This window comes from Globicephala melas, chromosome 10 (genome assembly GCF_963455315.2).
Source record: "Globicephala melas chromosome 10, mGloMel1.2, whole genome shotgun sequence".
Lineage (NCBI taxonomy): Eukaryota > Metazoa > Chordata > Mammalia > Artiodactyla > Delphinidae > Globicephala > Globicephala melas.
Genome location: NC_083323.1, coordinates 22,474,318 through 22,498,346, shown reverse-complemented (window position 1 = coordinate 22,498,346; position 24,029 = coordinate 22,474,318). Strand labels below are relative to the sequence as shown.

Below are 24,029 nucleotides of genomic sequence, written 5' to 3'. Positions count from 1 at the left end.
GTGCTCATGCTTAAAGAGTGCAGCACTGGGACTTCCCTGGTGGCACAGTGGTTAAGAATCCTCCTGCCAGTGCAGGCGACACGAGTTCGAGCCCTGGTCCAGGAAGATTCCACATGCCGCAGAGCAAGTAAGCGTGTGTGCCATAACTACTGAGCTTGCGCTCTAGAGCCGATGAGCCACAACTACTGAGCCCGTGTACCACAGCTACTGAAGCCCACATGCCCTAGAGCTGGTGGTGCTCTGCCACAAAGGGCAGCCACCACAATGAGAAGCCTGTGTTCCACAATGAAGAGTAGCCCCCGCTCGCTGCAACTAGAGAAAGACTGTGCACAACAATGAAGACCCAACACAGCCAAAAATAAATAATAAGAAACAGACAAACAAACAAACACATTTAAAGAGTGCAGCACCAAAAAACTGATAGGAAATTGTGAACTTATTTATAGTGGGTTTCCCTGTAGTGTTATCTGGCTGTCATTTTTTGATGGTGAACTCCTAATGTCAGACTCTTTAAATCTTTTGTCTTGATCTGGTGGGGTATTCAGAGAAAAATCTTCAGTCCCCTTCCTGTAGGGTATAAGTCTGGCTGGCAAGTTCTACGAAGATATCTAGGCAGAGATGTCAACACTTGGAATATAGACTTTCTCTTAAATTCCCTATTTTCAGAATGGTGACCCTGCTCTCAACTGTGTTGGGTGTAGATTAACCCTCTTTTCTTCAGCCAGAGTAGGGCAATCTGGATGGCAGAGTAGGGGAAGGGATTTCAAGGGACTTTCGATGATTCCTCCTGTGTTAGCTCCATCTTTACTGGAAGGTGCTAGGCCCAACACTTCCTGAGCCTTTTGGGGGTTCTCTGGTGTGAATTGGGCTACTTCTTGGCTTTCTCCACTGTGAGCTCAGGATTCAATTTTAAGGAGTCCCCTTATCACTTGTCTTTTTTCTTTCTAGCCTTTATAGTTTTGTCGCTCTAATATCTTCCTCCATTCTCCTTTACTTTGTGAATTATGCCTAGAGAGAAAAATTCTCTTTACTGTTGTTTTACGTGGGTTTTGGGAGGGTGTGGAGATGAATGTATGTGTTCTATCTTCAGAACCCTGTTTCTTTCAGTAACGCTATTGTCTCTACTCACCTGTGCTTGAAACATGGGAATAATTTGTCTTTTCACTTAAAATGTATTTATTGATCATTTATTGAGTACTTACTATGTGCCAGATTCTGTACTAGGCATCTGGTTTTTTTTTTTTTTTTTTTTTTTGCGGTACACGGACCTCTCCCTGTTGTGGCCTCTCCCGTTGCGGAGCACAGACTCTGGACGCGCAGGCCCAGCGGCCGTTGCTCACGGGCCCAGCCGCTCCGCGGCATGTGGGATCTTCCCAGACTGGGGCACGAACCCGTGTCCCCTGCATCGGCAGGCGGACTCTCAAACACTGTGCCACCAGGGAAGCCCTAGGCATTTGGTTTTTAAATACTTAAAAAAAAAAAAAGTATAGTTCCTGGCTTGAAGTTGTTCAGGGTCTAGCTGGGGAGAAAGGTAAGTGAATAGGCAAACCATGAAAATGGTAAAAGTATGTGGAGGGGGCTCAGAGCAGGCAGTGGCTCTGTGGGGGAGTGTGCAGGCTCCTGCTGCTGCACCCAGACTGCACTTGTTCTCGCTTTTCATTGTCTGTGCTTTTCCATTTTGTTCTTTAGCTTATGGTGACCCCTTAGCCTAGACCCTCTGGTATTTTTTGGTATTGAAATCCATCTTAAGTCCATCTTAAGTTGGTATAAAGTAGGCTGATCTTCTGGGAGGAGAGTGAGGTGGCCCCCTCTGCAAAAAGTGTTTCCTCAAGCCCATGGCTCTGGTAAAGCATTCCCACTGTGCTGTATCTTTTCCTCTCAAATGACACATCTGGCATATCTTGTGTTAGAGTCATTTATATGTTTGTCTTACCTCCTTTACTGGCCTATAAACTCCTTGAGAGTAGTGTCTATATCTGATTCACTTATATAATCTCGAAGTGACTAGCATCGTGGTTAATAAATGAGTTCAAGATGATAAACCTTTGCTGTGTCCCTTCAAATTGAATTAAGACTTCTCAAAACTCAAAAGAAAAACAAGTTAAAAGTCTTCAGGGGCAGGATTTTGATTTCAGGTATGGGTATCAGAATGTGATTGTAGAGCACTAACAGCAGGGGACAGACATTGCTGCACTCTTGGTAAGAACTGCCGTGTTTGTGGCAGCTTTTACTGTTAAGCCAGTATCGTTGGCTGGTTCACACTGATACAGTGACGTTTACTCAGCAGAGGTCTTGAAAAATGATTCTGGATAAGAGCATTTCAAGGTCAAAGTCTTGTAAAGCTTTTATTTTCCGAGAGGATGAAGAACCATAAAATTATTTCCTGTCCCAAATGGCTCTGTAATCTTCTAAGTGTTTTATAGCATATCATGTTGGTAAGCATGTGTTTTTCAGGCCTTGATGATAAACTGTTTCAAAATGTGAGTTTTATTTAAAAATTGCCATTTGAACCACACAAGGACCAGGGTTCACATGGGCCTTGGATACAGTGCAGTGACTTGCTCAAAATGAAATGCTGGTATGTACTTGGTCCCTCAGTATGTGGAATTTCATCACTCCTTGGATAGTGGCTAAGGTCAGGTCCACATGCAGAAGATGTAGTTTAGATAGATGTAGTGAAATTGGGTTGTGTTAGTTTTCTTTTTCTTTCTTAAATCCAGGCAATGATTGCTTTGTTTTTCGTATTAAGAGGGAAACAGAGTGTGATTTCTCATATAATCTGACTGATGTGACTGAAGCTTCTGGCACTGATGTTCAGATTTTCTCTCTTCAGTGTCAAGGAGGGCTAACTACTTTAGATGTCTCTTTTGGTTCATCCAGTTTACCTATAGTTATTGCAAGGGGAAAGGTTTTGGTTTTGGCTGTATTTCTAGTGTACATAATCTTTAAACTCAAGAGAGATGTAAACGTGTGCCTGGCCAGTCAAATCGGGTTTTACCCTGGGAGCTGTGCTTTGGAAGCTGAGTTAAAGCCTGAGAAGCAGCTTTTTTTGTTTTTAAATCCTTTTCCTTGGCCAACCCTTGGTCTGTGTATGGCAGCCATTATCATTCTGTGGAACTGGGACACTGCTCAAGGCCCAGGGGAGTGGAGATGGATCTTCTTGAAGACCTTTGTCATTTGGGCTGCTCAGGTGGCTCTGTTAGCGAGTGAGGTTTAGTCTTTCGTATCCCATTCCTCAGGATCCAGTTGTTTTAGAGCACTGTCTGACCCCACCAAGCACACAAGGTGGCTTGCTTCCTTTCAGCATATTTTTGTTTTCTATTTTCAGGGACTTCCTTATGTCTCTGATGCTCTGCTAGGTTATAACTCAGCTTGGGGGGGGGGTGCCTGTGTGTAGTGTCTGTGCTGTGCATGTGAAGCAAACCTCATGCCTGGCCCAGCAGAGGGCAGCCGCGGCAAGTCGTGAGTCTCTTCTTTCTTCCACGCTCATTCTTGCTGTCAACACCTGATCTTTAGCTTCCTCCACACCATGCAAGGCTCTTTTAACATTTTGTGTAGTTTTACATTCTGCATTTTGGGCAGTGCTCTTAAGTTTTTTCTTTTTAGGAAGGTGCTGAATGAAACTGGAATACTTAATTTAAAAGCCTTATGAAAAGTTATGCATAATTAAAAATAAGTCATTAGATGAACTGAATAATATGTGTGACATTTAGGCCAGGTGGAATTCTAGAGGTGTGATTTGAGATCAAAACAAACTTAAACTTTTTTTATTTTTGTAATTTGAAGCTTTGGGATGTGAAATCAGCAAACGAGAGGAAGAGCATTAATGTGAAGCAGTTCTTCCTAAATTCAGAGGAGCCTCATGAGGATATGGAAGTGATAGTGAAATGCTGTTCATGGTCTGCTGATGGTGCTAGGATAATGGTGGCAGCAAAAAATAAAGTCTTTGTAAGTACCAGTATTTTAAAAAGCCAAAATTAAAAAGCCAAATTTAGTCTAATTTAAAGAAAATTGAAACATCTAATTGATTTTTGCATTTTATACTGTTTATTGATATAAAGTATAGCTGAACGAGTTTGGGCAGATGCTCTAACCTCCCATAGTTCTCAGCACTATGCTTCAGGGAATGTCCATAGGCCTTGTGAGGAAGGGTCTCCATGGTCACGGGTTTGGGAAATATTATGTATTACTTTCCGCTATTAGAGGTACTTCAGTGTGTACAAACATATTTAAGGACTCCGGAGTCCTACAATAAAGAAACAATTTATGTTGTTTAACCAGTGTTTCTCAAATTTATCTAAAATATGGATGGAATGCTTTCTGCATTACTCTCCCCCCTTTCCCCCATTTGAAATACATTGGTTTAGGTGATTTTCGAAGTTATTTCTTAGCTGTAAAATTTTATGATTTGGTGACTGAGAGAAATACTTATCAACAACTGAAGAAGTTTGTGAAATTTCTATGAAGTAAATGAGGAAGATATGCAAAGAAAGGTAAATGGCAAAGAAATGTTTCTTCTTTATTCAATTCAAGTGATAATTTACATTTGTAGTATTCAGAGTGCTCTTACGTGTAATTTCTTTTGATATAAATATACAAAGGGCACAGCAGATTGTAATAGCCCTATGATAATAATGAGGCAGCTGAGGTTCAGAGAAGCCAAATAATGTATCCAAAGTTACACAGTGATTAGGAGAGCTGGGTCTTCTAATTTAGGGCACAGTGCCATTCCATTCTGATGGTAATTTTAAAGACTTAAATAAGAGATATTACAAGTTTATTCTGTTTTATTTTAAGCTTTATTGAGGTATAATCGGCATATTATAAAATATTTAAAGTGTATAACGTGATGATTTGATAAACGTATACTGTGAAGAGATTCCTCCCATCAAACCAATTAACACGTGTCAGCTCATGTATTTGCCTTTTTTTCTTTTTCTTTCTTTTTTTTTGTTGAAAACATTTAAGTTCTACTCTCTTATACTATGCAATGTTATCAACTATAGTCACCATTTTATACATTAGATCCTCAGACCTTATTTATCTTATAACTAAAAGTTTGTATCCTTTTATCAACCTCTCCCTATTTCCCCCACCCAAGAGATTACAGTTTTAAAGAACACAGTTGAAATATACATATAGTTGGGGCCTTCCCTGGTGGCACAGTGGTTAAGAATCCACCTGCCAATGCAGGGTACACGGGTTTGAGCCCTGGTCCAGGAAGATCCCACATGCTGCGGAGCAACTAAGCCCGTGCGCCACACGGACTGAGCCTGCACTCTAGAGCCCGCGATCCACAACTGCTGAAGCCTGTGCGCCACAACTACTGAAGCCTGCGCACCTAGAGCCCATGCTCTGTAACAAGAGAAGCCATCACAATGAGAAGCCTGCGCACCGCAACTAGAGAAAGCCTGCGCACAGCAACCAAGACCCAGTGCAGCCAAAAATAAATAAATTAATAAAATAAATCGAAAAAAATATATATATACTTGTATAAAAACTGAGGGGCCATTTATATTATTATTATTGATCTAGTAGTTATGACCCTTGGATCTTGGTTGCTTATAGGTTTTTACCCCTTTAGCAGGAAACCAAAGAAAAATATCTCCTTTTGTCTTTAAGTATGTTAAAGTCTGTAAGAACAGAAAGGAACCACTACATTTACAAGATGTGAAGATTTGTAAAATTTGCCATTTTAACCATTTTAAAATACACAATTCAGTGGCATTAATTACATTCACAGTCTTGTGCAGATATCACTACTTTTACAAAATTTTTTCATTGTCCCAAACAGAAACACTGTAACCAATAAGCAGTAACTCCCTATTCTCTCTCTTCAGCCCCTGGTACCTCTAGTCTAAACTATGAATTTGCCTTTTCTAGATATTTCATATAAGTGGAGTCGTACAATATTGATCCTTTTGGGTATGGCTCATTTCATTTAGCATAACATTTTCAAGGTTCATTCATGTTGTAGCATGTGTTAGAACTTCATTTCTTTTTATGGCTGAGTAATAATCTTATATGGATATACTGTATTTTGTTTATCCATTCATCTGTTGTTGGGTTGTTTTCACCTTTTGGCTGTTGTGAATAATGCCACAAGAACTAGTGTACAAGTATCTGTTTGAGTCCCTGCTTTCAGTTCTTCTGTGTATATACCTAGGAGTAGAATTTCTGGGTCGTATGGTAATTTTATACTGGGCTTTTTGAGGAACCACCAGACCTTTCCATAGTGGCTATACCATTTTCTGTTCCCACTAGTAGTGTACAAGGATTCCAATTTCTTTACATCCTGCCAACACTTGCTTTTTTTCATTATTAAAAATTATAACTGTCATATTAGGTGTAAAGTGACATCTCATTATGGTTTGGTTTGCATTCCCCTAATGACTAATGGTGTTGAGCAAAATTTGAATGTTTAAAATTATCTGTCCAGTGAGAGAGGAAAATAATTTTATATTGTGTGAAATGCTTTCCTGTTTTAAAAATCTATAGGCCAACTCTTTATTTTACCATGCTAAAATAAAGCTACCCTAAGATTACCCTTAACTACATATAGATTCCAGTTCTTACTCTTTGGTCTCTTTATTCTTTTCCTCTATTTCTTTCCAATTCTCTTGTGTTATTAGCCCACTCCTATTATTAGGTCTTTTTGCTACCCAATAATTGGGACAGCTGCCTATTCTGTACTTGCCAAGTTTCCTCTATGACTGTCAGCCACTAATTTTTAAGAACAACTTGTCCTGGGAAGCATTTTAAGTATGATTTCCTTTCATTTATTGTTGGCCCCTGATGCCATGCTGCTTACCGTCTATGTGTGCTCACAGGGCTATGCATTCACAAAACATTTTCATGGCTTCCGCTGGAAACTTTTTTTTTTCCTTCCTGAAGACTATGGCTTGGCCTTAAATCGTTATACTGTATATTGGTATAAACGTTTTTATCATTTGGCAAAAACTTTGGAAGAGTATATTCATCATGTAAACATCTTTCAAAAATTGAAATGAATTACTCAAAAATAGCTTTTTTTGGTTCAAAAATGGGAAAATGATTGATAATGGAGTAATTTAGGCTCTGAAGAGAAATAGAAATGATTGAACTAATTTCATTTTAGTAAGCCTCTGCCCTATATTATTTTGATCATCTTCATTTATGAGTAGGCATTTTCTCTTTTGAATAAACGAGCATTAGGGAGAACTGTTCTGTATATTAATTTGGCTAGTCCATTCATGTATTCACAAAGGTTTTATTTCTCCCTAGGCTAGCACGATCATCTGTGATAAGTTTTCCTTTATAGGAAACATGTTTCAGGATAAGCAGTATTTAAAAAGTATATGTATATTAATTTATATCTTTTTAATGAGTTAATAATTTTGCCAATTATCAGTAATTGTAGTATTTTTTTTAGGACTTATACTCTATGTTTGAAATGGGAGGGTATTCTTTTAGAAATAAAGTTAGATTCACTTTGGGTATAGCTTATCTTTTAACATATTTACTTTTATAGATATCTCTCTATTTTATGTTGACAGCTGTTTGACATTCACACTAGTGGCCTGTTGGCAGAAATCCACACAGGCCATCATAGCACTGTCCAGTACTGTGACTTCTCCCCCCATAACCATCTGGCAGTGGTGGCTTTGCCCCAGTACTGCGTGGAGGTGAGTAGTTGAATTTACTCTGTGAAGTCTGGGTCTTCAGAGGTACAAGGATGACAAAGAATGGGTTGCTTAAACCATTAACTGCTGAGGATGTTTGCTTGAGATATTATAGAGTGTTTTCTTCATAGCATAATGACCTTTAGCTTTAGGATATTAAGCCGCATTAACAGCTTTAATACTTCAGCAGTGATTGAAGAATTGGTTTGACAGTAAACAGAGAATGACAGACAGCATCATTCACCAGGCATTTATCGAACTGTCAGTATGTGCCAAGGTCTGGGGAAACAATGGCATGACCATTGGTTTCCTAGGCAGAAACATGGCATCTCTTAAATATGGGTACAGACTCTTCTGTAAAAGAAATGATGAGAAATGAGTCCAGTTCACATTTCTTAGATCATTGAGAAAGGTAAGATGGAAGTTAAAATTAGAATTGGTTAACCTAGAATTTTCATTGCTAAGCACTAATGAATAAAATGATTTCTTGTTTATATTTATAATTTTGCCCTTAACCTGATGGATTTTATACTCAGTGTCTATACCTAGAAGAATTCTACCCAGTGAGTTGCTGTATTAATTTTTTCAAAAGCAATGAATTCCCTGATATTTTTTCTCCATAGATGGATTAGTTTTTCCAAGCTTTGTTACTACTCATTCCTTGAGTTTATCTTACCACCAAGTAATTTGAAGCCCCTTGTGATTACAGTCCAAGAAGAAGGGTTTGGGCCTTTATTTGGAAAATAGGGAAATTCATTTGGTTCACAGGCTACCTTCAAAGGAAGCTTGACAATGGCAAGCACTTCTTCAGTGTTCTGAGCCTGTTTCAGTGAGTTTTTAGTGAGTTCACCAACCTTGCCCTATACATGAAGGTATGGCTGGAGAGTGGCTGAGCTATATAGCCCTTCAGCATGGAGATACAAGCAAGATGAGAGTGAGTGGATAAGCTCTGTAAGCTCCTCCTAATTCTGAGTACAGCAGTGCAACTAACACTGAATAACTTCCCTGTGAGAATCTTCCCATTGGAAGCAGAGGCAATGAGTGTGAACGAGCTCCAGTCCTGTTTGCAGCAATGGGAGAGAGTAGGTGCTGTGGGCAGTGTTCTCTTCAGCAGAGGTCTTGAATCGAAAGATTCAGAGCTACTAGGAGATCTCACACCTTACCCGTAGATCCTCAAGGTAGGCATGCTTGGAAATTTCCCCTTCCTGGGTTTTGTCTGGATTTTAGGAGGAGTGGAGGAGCAGCCCTTCTTGTGGCCTTTCCTGTCACTTCTAAAATCCTTACCCCTTGCTATTCTTAAAAATCTCCTGGAAACATTGTCTGTCTTCTTGAAATATAGGGACTTAGTTTTGGAGGCTGTGAGTGACAAAGAAATGAGAGAGAGCAAGAAGGGAAGAGAAAGAAGGATTTTCAAGGGAGATTTTTCAGTTGTGGAACCACTTTCATTTCTGGCCTTTAGCTCTGTATGTCCCAGATTGGACTCCAGAGATAAGGCAGAGAAAATTTCACATAACGAATTGGTAACCATAGAACTCACTGATTGAAAACTACTGGGCATGTGATGAAGTACTTGTTTTGTCCATGCTAGTTCTGAAATCATAAAGTAGGTCTGTAATTCAGAATGTAATGAGAGGAACTCAGGCACATATGGTACTTCATTAGACTGGAATATATTTGAGTAATTTGCAGCAGAACTCAGGACAAAATACAGCCAGGCTAGTGATAGACATTGACAATTTGTAATAAGCATGAATAACAGGAGAAGTATATACATGTACAATTAGCACATTCATTTGTTTTAGGGTTTTGCAGTCATTTGAAATGAGGATTAGATGACAGTGGAAAGTAAAATATGGAAACCACTTATGTTCATCCTATTATTTTTTTAGATTGATTTTTAAAAAATGGATAAAACGTTTGTGTGACTCCAAATCAAAGCTTTATAATAAATTTTATTCAGGGAAGTCTGACTTTCATCCCTATCCCTTCCCTGCCACTCTCCCTCCCTACCTTCTGAAGGTAACCGTTTTTGTCTTAACATCCTAATGTTTCTTTTTGCATGTATAAACAGATATCTATGTGTATAATATATAGCCTTATATATCCATCTATATATATATCACATCTCTAGAGTCACATTTTTTATCTCATTTAGTATAGCTTGCATATATATATATACATATATATATACACACACACAGAGAGAGAGAGAGCGAGAGAGAGAGAGAGAGAGAGAGAAACATATATACCCTTCTGCAGAAATGTATATACCATTCTTTGCTTTTTTGGTGTAAACAACATATCCCAGAGACTAGTCGTTATCAGGGTGTTTTTCTCATTACTTTCTTAAGATTGCATATTATCCCATTTTGTGATTAATGCAGTTTATTCAGTTAGTTCCCTATTGATGGTCATTTGAGTTGTTTCCAGTTTTTTTGCTGTTAAAAATAACAATGCAGTGAATAATCCACACAAGTTATTTTGTATTTTTGCTAGTGTATTTTTGGGCTATATTCATGGAAGTGGAATTGCTGGATCATTCTTGCTATTTTTAATATTCTTGATATATTCAAAATGCTTATGAATGTGATTTCCTATTTGTTGTGTTTATTCTGTAGTTGTGGAATATGGACTCATGTTTAAAAGTAGCTGATTGTAGAGGACATTTAAGTTGGGTCCATTGTGTGATGTTTTCTCCTGATGGATCATCATTTTTGACGTCTTCTGATGACCAGACAATCAGGGTGAGATATATTGAGATTTTCATTTTAGACATTTAATGATGGTAAGCTAAATCTCCTAGTTAAGAAATTGATGGGAAGTATTGAGGGAAGTAAAACAGGAAACTGCTGGTTTCCTATTTATCCTTGAAAAGAGCTATTATGTGGACTATAGCAGTCTCATTCATTCAGTACATGTTAATTGAGTGTTACCATGGTCCAGGTGCTGGAGAAGTCCAATGATTAAACTGTATTTTGGTTAATTTAAATATATTATATTTGAGTCCTCAGAGTAACTTTTGACTCTTTCCATTACCGTGAATTCCCACATCCAATTACTTGCCAATTCTAATGGATTCTATTGATACCTTTCCATTTTCTATCATTTCTTTCTACTTTTCCACTTCAAGTTTAGGTGCTCATTAGCTGTTGCCTTTCTTGTATTAGCCTCTGCTACAAGTCTTTTCTTTCTTGGTTTTTTACATGCTGCTTGCAAGGTATATTCCTCATGTACAATACAGTCATGTAATTTTTTTTTTTTTTTTGCCAAGTGGCTTGCAGGAGCTTAGTTCCCTAACCAGGGATCGAACCCGTGCCCCCTGCAGTGGAAGCATAGAGTCTTAACCCCTGGACTGCCAGGGAAGCCCCCAGTCATGTCATTTTTGCTCAAAACAGATAGTAGCTCCCTTGTCTACCGAAGTATTGGGTTGGCCAAAAAGTGCCTTTGGTTTTTGAGTAAAAATAAGACACATTTTTCATTTTCATCAAGAACTTTGTTGAACAACTTATTCACCCTTTCGTTCCACTACCTTCTGCCATTTTTCCAGGCAACTTCATAATTGCATCTTCCCAAAACTTTTTATCTTTTTGAGCAGAGAACTGTTCCAGGTGCCTTTTACAGTCTTCCAGGGAATTGAAATTTTTTCCATTAAGAGAATTTTGTAAAGACCTAAGTAAATGGAAATCCGAAGGTGCAACATCTGGTGAATACGCAGATGAATCAGAACTTTCCAGCCAGGCTGTAACAGTGTTTGCCTGGTCATCAAAGAAACATGTGGTCTTGCATTATCCTGATGGAAGATTATGTGTTTTCTGTTGACTAAGTCTGGACGCTTTCCGTTGAGTGCTGCTTTGATTTGGTCTAATTGGGAGCAGTAATTCTTGGAATTAATCGTTTGGTTTTCCGGAAGGAGCTCATAATAGAGAACTCCCTTCCAGTCCCACCATATATGCAACATCACCTTCTTTGGATGAAGACCAGCCTTTGGTGTGGTTGTTGACGGTTCATTTCATTTGCCCCACGATCTCTTCCGTTTCACGTTATTGTACAGTATCCACTTTTCATTGCCTGTCACAATTTGCTTTATTAATTAATTAATTAACATCTTTATTGGAGTATAATTGCTTTACAATGTTGTGTTAGTTTCTGCTGTATAACAAAGTGAATCAGCTATACGTATACATATATCCCCATATCCCCTCCCTCTTGCGTCTCCCTCCCACCCTCCCTATTCCACTGCTCTAGGTGGTCACAAAGCACAGAGCTGATCTCCCTGTGCAATGCAGCTGCTTCTCACTAGCTATCTATTTTACATTTGGTAGTGTATATATGTCAATGCTACTCTCTCACTTCGTCCCAAACGGAATGTTTCAGTAGAGAATTGCATGTGGAAATATGATCAAGAAGGTTTTTTTCACTTATGTGGAACCCAAACATTAAAGCAGTGAACATATTCAAGCTGGTGCAGGTGATTTTCAACGCTTGATTTGGATATTTTGAGTATGTCGGCTATCTCCCGCATGGTATAACGTTGGTTGTTGTCAATTAATATCTCGATTTGATCGTTATCAACTTCAACTGGTGTACCCGACTGTGGAGCATCATGCAGCAAGAAATCTCCAACACGAAACTTCGCAAACCATTTTTGACACGTTTGGTCTGTCACAGCACCTCCTCCATACACTGCACAAGTCTTTTCTTTTGTGTTTCAGTTGCGTTCTTTTTTTTAAAAATAAATTAATTTAATTTATTTATTTTTGGCTGTGTTGGGTCTTCCTTGCTGTGCACGGGCTTTCTCTAATTGCGGTGAGCAGGAGCTACTCTTCGTTGTGGTGCATGGGCTTCTCATTGTGGTGGCTTCTCTTGTTGCGGAGCGTGGGCTCTAGGCACATGGACTTCAGTAGTTGCAGCACACGGGCTCAGTAGTTGTGGCTCACAGGCTCTAGAGCACAGGTTCAGTAGTTGTGGTGCATGGGCTTAGTTGCTCCGCGGAATGTGGGATCTTTCTGGACAAGGGCTCGAACCTGTGTCCCCTGCATTGGCAGGTAGATTCTCAACCACTGCACCACCAGGGAAGCCCTTGGTTGCGTTTTTACCTTTTTTGAAATGATAAAGCATAATATGCCCAAAATGTTGCTTTTTTCTTCCATCTTCAATATTAAAATAGCTACACAAAAATTCACCAATTTTGATAAGTCTTTTTTTTTTAAATGCATGCTGATATGGCAGTTGTCACATATAGTCTAATAAAATTGTTTCGAATGAAGTTAAAGACACCTAAGTGCTACTAGAGCCATCTTACGGAAAAAACTGAACCTTTTGGCCAACCCAACAAATACGTACTCCAAAGTCTGCCATTAAACTTCTCTACAGTACAGCCTATTCTCTACCAGTCTGTCTTCTGTTTTATTCCTACAAGTAACCTACACTGAATTGCTCACATTTCCCCAAACACCCCGTACTTCCCTGCTTCTGTACTTTTGCTTATGTATTTTTTTAAAGGTATTTAAAAAATATTTTATTTATTTATTTTTGGCTGCGTTGGGTCTTTGTTGTTGTGCAGGGGCTTTCTCTAGTTGTGGTGAGCAGGGGCTGCTCTTCGTTGCAGTGCACGGGCTTCTCATTGCGGTGGCTTCTTTTTTGCAGAGCACAGGCTCCAGGTGCTCGGGCTTCAGGAGCTGTGGCTTGCGGGCTCCAGAGCGCAGGCTCAGCGCTCCGCGGCATGTGGGATCCTCCCGGACCAGGGCTCGAACCCGTGTCCCCTGCATTGGCAGGCGGATTCCCAACCACTGCGCCACCAGGGGAGCCCTATGTGTTTTCTTACATTTGGAATAACCTACTTCTCTGTATCTTTCCTTGTCGAAAACCTAACAGCCCTACAAGTCCCCTCAAGCTTTCAGTGAAGCCTTTCCTAGTATTCCATTTGGGGAAATGTCTTTCTCCTTTAATGCTATGTGACTGTGTGTCATTTTCTTATGGTACTTATCAAACTGTGCCTTAAATTTAAGCACAGAGTTTTCTTTTTAACATCTTTATTGGAGTATAGTTGCTTTACAGTGGTGTGTTAGTTTCTGCTGTATAACAAAGTGAATCAGCTATATGTATACTTATATCCCCATATCCCCTCCCTCTTGTGTCTCTCTCCCACCCTCCCTATCCCACCCCTCTAGGTGGTCACAAAGCACCCAGCTGATCTCCCAGCACAGAGTTATTTTAAAACTCTTTACCACTAATGCTTCACTGCCCCTCAGACTTGTTCACACATCTTAAATTATAAGCTCTTTGAGGCCGGAGACCCTGGTTTGTCCCTGTAGCATCTAATACAGTGTTTTGTACAAATTTGTGTTTAGCTAAAATTTGTTTAGTATTTACTGTATGCCAGACATTGGGCAAAGTACTGTGCCTGTGTTAATTTGCTAATTCTCATAGCAATCCTTTTTTGCAACTGAGGAAACAGTCACAGAAAGGTTAAGTCAGTGCTGTTTAAAGTGCCAGTCTCAATAAGGTTGAGCCAGAATGTAAATCAATGCACTGCTTCCTTCATCAAGAAAGTCTTGTTTAAAAAAATCAACTGTATCATAAGCATACTGTTAACAGTGTGTTTAGTGATATAGCTGATTTGCTCCTTATCTTGGTATCAAGCAGTGAGAAACAGCAGGAGGTCCTTATCTTTGAGCAGCACCAGGTTAAGTAATCTGCCCAAAGTCACAACTTTCAGTAGAACTAGAATTCCTACTAAGGTATTTTGAGTCTAGCATTCATTACTCTTAATAATAACTGCTTCTTCCTATACTATGTAATTAATAAATTTTTATTGTTGAATTATAATCTAATTGAAAATTTTCTAGCATTATAGGCATTTGGAGAGTGAGGTATGATTGTATATTGTTTTTAAGACTAAGACTTGTCTTTGCATTATTTCAGAGAATGCAGTTATCTTACTTTAGTATTTTAATTTCTTAATCAGCTCTGGGAGACAAAGAAAGTATGTAAGAACTCTGCTGTAGCGTTAAAGCAAGAAATAGATGTTGTGTTTCAAGAAAATGAAGTGATGGTTCTTGCAGTTGATGACATAAAACGTCTGCAAGTGAGTATTTTTTAGAAAATAGTTGGAAAAAGTGTTTTGATTGAACTCTCAATTCAAAATTTTTCTTGTTTGTTTTTGGACTTGATCATGCGTAATTGTATACTATATAACAGATGATCAGTAGGTATCAGTTTTATAGATATGTGGGTCTTGAGCTGAGGCTCACATATGCTAGTATTTAGAATTAAAAAAGGTGATACCTTGCTTTACCTCATTCCTCTCCTGTTAGTAACTGGAAGACAGGGGGCAAGAACATGTGAGAGAATGAGATGAGATAATGGAATGGAACTAGAGTGAAGAGAGAAATGGAATAGAGAAGAGGAGAGGGAAATAGAGGGAGCACGCACATGAAAGGTGTGAAATGTAGCAAGAGCTTGAGACAGACTGACAGGGTAGGATGGAGTTTAACAAGTTCTAAAGCTGCAAAGCTCAACTTGATGTAGTAGAGGGAATAGTGACTGTTCACTGAGGAGACCAAGGTACAAGTTCAAGCTTTATCGTCAGCCAGTTCTGTGATGTTTAGTAAATAGCATCACTTCTCTGAACCTCACTTTCTTCACCTGTAAGGTCCTTTTCATTTTCAAAAATCTGTAAGCTGCTTTATAGTGTCAAGGTGGAATCCAAACTCAGGAAGCAGAGATCTGGGAATAAATTGTCTATGGCGTGTGGTAATTTCTTCTCATCTGCTGTGTGGGTCAGAGTCAAGCTGTGAGACTCCTCTAAATATGGCTTGTTTTGTATTTTACAAGTTTTACTATTGTCCTGAATGTGTCGATGAGGAGCTCCTAATGCCCTGTATTTCTGGGATGAATTGGGATGTGGAATTGAATGTGATTTCCTCATTACTGATTTTTAGCAGACTGATTCTTCCACTTGGGGTTTTTTCCACTACAGTTTTCTTGTCAAGTTCAATGCTTATATTACCTTTATTAAATTTGTGCAACCTTTCTTTAATAGTTGTCATAACTGAGACTTCAAGAAGTCATCTGACTATAAAAATATTTTATTCTATGTCATTGATTGTGGGAGAGTTTAGAGGACAATTAAACTGACAAGTAATAGTTCCATTTAAGTGAACATACATTTTTTAGTCACTACTTAAAAAAGTATGGAAATTGATTTTTGAGGGAAAGAAGATAATCACCTTTTAGTAATTCAGTCTTCATTTTGAATGTCTAATAGATCAGAACATGCCGGGTAAAATATTGTAAAGGAAAAGCTATCTTGATTGATTGACCCTATAATCTTTGTACCTGAAATGAAGGTGACTGCTTATTTCGTATTGAAAAATAATTCAAGACTTTTAGGTTGTAATTGTAATTAGAGGGATAGATCTGACAGTTAGTTTATTTAAGATTGAGAAATATTTTCCCAGGTCACATGTTTCAGTTGAGTGATAAGGTATTTTTATTAGTGGGATTTTAAAGAATAATCATTAGTTTGGGTACAGGTTATGAAACTTGGTACTCTTAGTCTATGCATTACAACCCAAATTGTGCTAATGGGTTGTTCTCCAACGCCTCCTCCTCCCAGAAGAAAAAGCGGAAAAAAATCTTAATTTATACTGTTTGGTGAGTAATTTGGAGGATATAAAACCCATTTTAATTTTAATTTGTCTTTTTATGTAATGTCTGTCTCAGTCCTGTTTCACCAAACCCCTTGAAAAATATCAGGGAAGTGTATTTTAATAAACGATAGCCCTATTAAAATGGGCTTTGTGAAGAAATGGGAAACAGTGTGGAGCTAGCTGTGGGATTGCAAATCAGACAGATGTGTCTCAGGTGGTGGGCACAGTAGCTGCTTTTTAAACCTTTTAAAGCTTGTTTTATTTTACGAAAATGTATGTGAACCACAAAAGTGAAATGAAACGAAAGTGTGAAGTGCTAAATGCAGCTGCTGAGAATAGAATAGGGTTTTGTTGTTCCCCCGGGAGCTCTCGTTGGTTATATTCATTTTAATTTTTTCAGTTGAAGTCTCTGTTCTAAAGAACAAAAACTGCTCTTACAGTCTAATACTTGATTGTGACTTATTTTTCATTAGCTCATTAATGGAAACACAGGTCAGATTGATTATCTGACTGAAGCTCAAGTGAGTTGCTGTTGCTTAAGTCCACAGCTTCAGTACCTTGCATTTGGAGGCGAAGATGGAGCCATTCAGGTATTCAGTTCTTTTCTGCAGAGGCATTCTGTGCAGTATAGTTTTTATTTAAATTAATGATACACCTGGCATTGTAGACTTATATACTAAATAAATCTTTCTATGATAATTAGTCATTCCTCTGTTAGATTAAAAATAATCTTACAATCCTATTAGTTGTATATTTTTCATATTGCTTTTACTATTCTTTCTCATACTTTTTGTCTTTTTGTGTTCCTTATTCTCTGCCCAGTTGTCTTGCTGTTCTCCAAATATATCAAACACTCTCAGAGATTTAGCTAACTATGCAAAGAGCATTTTTTCTCTTCTTAGAAACTTGGCCGTTTAGGGGTGTAAGTTGTTTCCATGTTGGTTCTGATCAGGTTCATCGGGAATATCAGTGCAGGTGCCTTATGTTTACCTATTTCACCAGTCCTCGCTGTTCTACTTTTGGTATTAGAAGTACACCAGTTTACCACCTGAAATCCTTAATTTATCAAATAAGATCAAATAAATAAAAATAAAAGCTTGTAAGGAAAAAAAGAGAGTATAATAAAAATCATTTTGGAAAAAAGTGATTTCATCACAAGTGAAATTCATCACAAAAGCAAGTTTTCTCTAGCTACATAATAGTTTTTAAAAGAATATTGACTCCTTTTCTCACCTGAGCTTTTTGGAATTGTTTCTTAATTTATTAATTATGCCACTGGCCACATTTATTTTACTTTGGATTCATTGTCGTAAGGAATTACACAAATATTCTTCAGTCCATATTGCCCTACAAAGAGGAGTTTTTTTTACCTTTCAGCTTTATTGAGATATAATTGACATACAGCACTGTGTAAGTTTAAGGTATACAGCATAATTATTTGACTTACATCATAAAATGTTTATTATAGTAAGTTTAGTGAACATCCACCATCTCACATAGACACAAAATCAAAGAAACAGAAAAATATTTTTCCTTTTGATGAGAACACTTAGGATTTACTCTCTTAGTAACTTTCTTGTAGAGTATACAGCAGTGTTAATTATATTTATCGTGTTGTACATTACATCCCTAGTGCTTACTTAGTACATATTTACTTTTTTTGGTGTGAGTTTATTTGAAAGCCTTTTTGACATAGTTGTTATTTTTTGACTTCTTTTCTACTTTCTTATTCTCTGTATTTGGCATATTAATCTTTAGCCCTTTCAAGTCTCCTCAGTGTACTGCCTCCCAGCCTGCTCGTGTATGCTCTTTTCCTTTACCTGTCTCCCTCATCATCCTTTATCTTGCATTGTCTCTGTGTTGTTTTATAAAGAGCTTGCTTTGTCTCTCATCCAGGATTTTTTTCTTTCTTCCTTCTCATCCATCTTGAATGTCATTTTCTTTTTGGAGGCTGAGCTCAGACTGCTACTTGTTTGATGAATTGGGTAGTTGAATACTCAAGAAGGACCACTGGTTCTTACTGCCATCTGGTCATTCCAGTGAATGTTTTCTTTTAGGGTGTTTATGGGTGTGCATGTGTGTGTGTGCATAGATGTGCATGTCTGTATTTGTGCCGTTCATTTGTGTATCTTTAGTTAAACTGAAAGCACTGAGATGGAAATTCTATACCCTTCTGTAGTCTAGTTTCGATTTAATATTTTGGGGTTGTAATGCCTGGGTGTTGCTGAATTTCTTCGTATTAATTTTCTCTGGTTTTTTACCTTGAAGATTTTAGAACTCCTAAACAACAGAATCTTCCAATCCAGGATTGGGCACAAGAACACTGTACGGCACATCCAGTTCACAGCTGATGCAAAGACTCTTATCTCAAGCTCTGATGACTCTGCAATTCAGGTGAGAGGGAGGTTGAACTTCTAACATACATAATGCTGACTCTAATGAAGGGACACTTTGATTATGCCTCAAATCTGATATGTGAACTTTCAGATCACATTATTTTGGGCTTCCCTTTAGATTATGCACATGGGCATAAATGAAACCCATATTTTTCTGTGAGTGAGGCAGGCAGTTTGACTCAGAACCCTCTAGTGGGAGATTCTTTATTTTGAAAATGAAGCATTCATTTGAATTCTCCCACCTGCCTTCGTATTTGAATCAATAAATATACTTTTTGCCACATTTATGTAATTTCTATTTTACTTTACAGTAGTAAAATCTAATTGAAATAATTTCATTCTTTCTTTAAGAGTAAGATGTTTATTACAGGGATAAAATCCTGTGAAAAAAGAATAGTTTACCGTAACGAAGGATTATGGATCTAGAGGCCTTAAGCCTACTGTATGTTCTTCTATTTTTTAATTTTTTAACATCTTTATTGAGGTATAATTCTTTTACAATGGTGTGTTAATGCTTTATAACAAAGTGAATCGGCTATACATATACACACATCCCCATATCTCCTCTGTCTTGCATCTCCCTCCCACTCTCTCTATCCCAGCACTCTAGGTGGTCACAAAGCACCGAGCTGATCTCCCTGTGCTATGTGGCTGCTTCCCACTAGCTACCTATTTTACATTTGGTAGCATATATAAGTCCATGCCACTCTCTCACTTCGTTGCAGCTTACCCTTCCCCCTCCCTGTGTCCTCAAGTCCATCCTCTACATCTGCGTCTTTATTCTTGTCCTGCCCCTAGGTTCTTCAGAACCATTTTTTTTTTAGATTCCATATGTATGTGTTAGTATACGGTATTTGTTTTTCTCTTTCTGACTTTCTTCACTCTGTATGACAGACTCTAGGTCCATCCACGTCACTACAAATAACTCAATTTGGTTTCTTTTTATGGCTGAGTAACATTCCATTGTATATATGTGACATATCTTCTTTATCCATTCATCTGTCGATGGACACTTAGGTTGCTTCCATGTCCTGGCCATTGTAAATAGTGCTGCGATGAACATTGTGGTACATGACTCTTTGAATTATGGATTTTTTCAGGGTATATGCCCAGTAATGGGATTGCCGGGTCGTATGGTAGTTCTATTTTTAGTTTTTTAAAGAACCTCCATACTGTTTTCCATAGAGGCTGTATCAGTTTACATTCCCACCCACAGTGCAAGAGGGTTCCCTTTTCTCCACACCCTCTCCAGCATTTATTATTTGTAGATTTTTTGATGATGGTTATTCTGAGCAGTGTGAGGTGATAACCTCATTGTAGTTTTGATTTGCATTTCTCTAATGATTAATGATGTTGAGCATCCTTTCATGTGTTTGCTGGCAATCTGTATATCTTCTTTGGAGAAATGTCTATTTAGGTCTTCTGCCCATTTTTGGATTGAGTGTTTGTTCTTTTGATATTGAGCTGCATGAGCTACTTGTAAATTTTGGAGATTAATCCTTTGTCAGTTGCTTCGTTTGCAAATATTTTCTCCCATTCTGAGGGTTGTCTTTTCGTCTTGTTTATGGTTTCCTTTGCTGTGCAAAAGCTTTTAAGTTTCACTGGGTCCCATTTGTTTATTTTTGCTTTTATTTCCCTTTCTCTAGGAGATGGGTCAGAAAGGATCTTGCTGTGATTTATGTCATAGAATGTTCTGCCTATGTTTTCCTCTAAGAGTTTTATAGTGTCTGTCCTTACATTGAGATCTTTAATACATTTTGAGTTTATTTTTGTGTATGGTGTTAGAGAGTGTTCTAATTTCATTCTTTTACATGTATCTGTCCAGTTTTCCCAGCACCACTTACTGAGGAGGCTATCTTTTCTCCATTGTATATCCTTGCCTCCTTTATCAAAAATAAGGTGACCATATGTGCGTGGGTTTATCTCTGGGCTTTCTACCCTGTTCCATTGATCTATATTTCTGTTTTTGTGCCAGTACCATACTCTGTTGATTACTGTAGCTTTGTAGTGTAGTCTGAAGTCCAGGAGCCTGATTCCTCCAGCTCCGTTTTTCTTTCTCAAGATTGCTTTGGCTATTTGGGGTCTTTTGTGTCTCCATACAAATTGTGAAACTTTTTGTTCTAGTTCTGTGAAAAATGCCATTGGTAGTTTGAGAGGGATAGCATTGAATCTGTAAATTGCTTTGGGTAGTATAGTCATTTTCACAACATTGATTCTTCCAATCCAGAAACATGGTATATATCTCCATCTGTTTGTATCATCTTTAATTTCTTTCATCAGTGTCTTACAGTTTTCTGCATACAAGTCTTTTGTCTCCTTTGGTAGGTTTATTCCTAGGTATTTTATTCTTTTTGTTGCAGTGGTAAATGAGAGTGTTTCCTTAATTTCTCTTTCAGATTTTTCATCATTAGTGTATAGGAATGCAAGAGATTTCTGTGCATTAATTTTGTATCCTGCAACTTTACCAAATTCATTGATTAGCTCTAGTAGTTTTCTGGTAGCATCTTTAGGATTCTCTATGTATAGTATCATGTCATCTGCAAACAGTGATGGCTTTACTTCTTCTTTCTGATTTGGATTCCTTTTATTTATTTTTCTTCTCTGATTGCTGTGGCTAAAACTTCCAAAACTATGTTGAATAATAGTGGTGAGAGTGGACAACCTTGTCTTGTTCCTGATCTTAGTGGAAATGGTTTCAGTTTTTCACCATTGAGAACAATGTTGGCTGTGGGTTTGTCATATATGGCCTTTATTATGTTGAGGTAGGTTCCCTCTATGCCTACTTTCTGGAGGGTTTTTATCATAAATGGGTGTTGAATTTTGTTAAAAGCTTTTTCTGCATCTATTGAGATGATCATATGGTTTTTCTCCTTCAGTTGTTAATATGGTATATCACATTGATTCATATGCATATACTGAAGAATCCTTGTATTCCTGGGATAAACCCCACTTGATCATGGTATATGATCCTTTTAATGTGCTGTTGGATTCTGTGTGCTAGTATTTTGTTGAGGATTTTTGCATCTATGTTCATCAGTGACATTGGCCTGTAGTTTTCTTTTTTTATGACATCTTTGTCTGGGTTTGGTATCAGGGTGATGGTAGCCTCATAGAATGAGTTTGGGAGTGTTTCTCCCTCTACTATATTTTGGAAGAGTTTGAGAAGGTTAGGTGTTAGCTCTTCTGTAAATTTTTGATAGAATTCGCCTGTGAAGTCATCTGGTCCTGGGCTTTTGCTTGTTGGAAGATTTTTAATCACATTTTCAATTTCAGTGTTTGTGACTGGTCTGTTTATATATCCTATTTCTTCCTGTTTCAGTCTCAGAAGGTTGTGCTTTTCTAAGAATTTGTCCATTTCTTCCAGGTTGTCCATTCTATTGACATATAGTTCCTTGTAGTAATCTCTCATGATCCTTTGTATTTCTACAGTGTCCGTTGTTACTTCTCCGTTTTCATTTCTAATTCTGTTGATTTGAGTCTTCTTTCTTTTTTCTTGATGAGTCTGGCTAATGGTTTATCAATTTTGTGTATCTTCTCAAAGAACCAGCTTTGAGTTTTATTGATCTTTGCTATTGTTTCCTTCATTTCTTTTTCATTTATTTCTGATCTGATCTTTATGATTTCTTTTCTTCTGCTAACTTTGGGGTTTTTTTGTTCTTCTTTCTTGAATTGCTTTAGGTGTAAGGTTAGGTTGTTTAATTGAGATATTTCTTCTTTCTTGAGGTAGGATTGTATTGCTGTAAACTTCCCTCTTAGAACTGCTTTTTCTGCATCCCATAGGTTTTGGGTCATCGTGTTTTCTTTGTCATTTGTTTCTAGGTATTTTTTGATTTCCTCTTTGATTTCTTCAGTGATCTCTTGATTATTAAGTAGTGTATTGTTTAGCCTCCATGTGTTTGTATTTCTTACAGATTTTTTCCTGTAATTGATACCTAGTCTCATAGTGTTGTGGTTGGAGAAGATATTGATACAATTTCAATTTTCTTAAATTTACCAAGGCTTGATTTGTGACCCAAGATATGATCTGTCTCGGAGAATGTTCCATGAGCACTTGAGAAGAAAGTGTATTCTGTTGTTTTTGGATGGAATGTCCTATAAATAGCAGTTAAGTCCATCTTGTTTATTTTATCATTTAAAGCTTGTGTTTCCTTATTTATTTTCACTTTGAATGATCTGTCCATTGGTGAAATTGGGGTGTTAAAGTCCCCTACTATGACTGTGTTACTGTCGATTTCCCCTTTTATGACTGTTAGTATCTGCCTTATGTACTGAGGTGCTCCTATGTTGGGTGCATAAATATTTACAATTGTTATATCTTCTTCTTGGATTGATCCCTTGATCATTATGTAGTGTCGTTCTTTGTCTCTTCTAATAGTCTTTGTTTTAAAGTCTATTTTGTCTAATATGAGAATTGCTACTCCAGCTTTATTTTGATTTCCATTTGCATGGAATATCTTTTTCCCTCACTTTTAGTCTGTATGTGTCCCTAGGTCTGAAGTGGGTCTCTTGTAGACAGCATATATACGGGTCTTGTTTTTGTATCCATTCAGCCAGTCTATGTCTTTTGGTTGGAGCATTTAATCCATTTATATTTAAGGTAATTATCAATATGTATGTTCCTGTTTCCATTTTCTTAATTGTTTTGGGTTTGTTATTGTAGGTCTTTTCCTTCTCTTAAGTTTCCTGCCTAGAGAAGTTCCTTTAGCTTTTGTTGTAAAGCTGGTTTGGTGGTGCTGAATTCTCTTAGCTTTTGCTTGTCTGTAAAGGTTTTAATTTCTCCGTTGAATCTGAATGAGATCCTTCCTGGGTAGAGTAATCTTGGTTGTAGGTTTTTCCCTTTCATCACTTTAAATATGTCCTGCCACTCCCTTCTGGCTTGCAGAGTTTCTGCTGAAAGATCAGCTGTTAACCTTATGGGGATTCCCTTGTATGTTATTTGTTGTTTTTCCCTTGCTGTTTTTAATATTTTTTCTTTGTATTTAATTTTTGATAGTTTGATTAATATGTGTCTTGGCACGTTTCTCCTTGGATTTATCCTGTATGGGGCTGTCTGTGCTTCCTGGACTTGATTGAGTATTTCCTTTCCCATATTAGGGAAGTTTTCAACTATAATCTCTTCAAATATTTTCTCAGTCCCTTTCGTTTTCTCTTCTTCTTCTGGGTCCCCTGTAATTCAAATACTGGTGCATTTAATGTTTTCCCAGAGGCCTCTGAGACTGTCCTCAATTCTTTTCATTCTTTATTCTGCTCTGTGGTAGTTATTTCCATTATTTTATCTTCCAGGTCACTTATCTGTTCTTCTGCCTCAGTTATTCTGC

At 37.7% G+C, this 24,029-nt stretch overlaps 1 protein-coding gene across 1 annotated transcript in view; it reads left to right on the top strand.

Moving 5' to 3' along the window:
* Positions 1-24,029, top strand: part of APAF1 (apoptotic peptidase activating factor 1) — a 91,346-nt gene that overhangs the window by 49,212 nt on the left and 18,105 nt on the right. The window contains exons 17-22 of the mRNA XM_030856322.2: positions 3,787-3,948; positions 7,536-7,664; positions 10,280-10,405; positions 14,629-14,748; positions 16,789-16,905; positions 18,584-18,709. Coding sequence (XP_030712182.1) covers positions 3,787-3,948; positions 7,536-7,664; positions 10,280-10,405; positions 14,629-14,748; positions 16,789-16,905; positions 18,584-18,709 — 780 coding nt within the window. The remainder of the gene's footprint in view (positions 1-3,786; positions 3,949-7,535; positions 7,665-10,279; positions 10,406-14,628; positions 14,749-16,788; positions 16,906-18,583; positions 18,710-24,029) is intronic.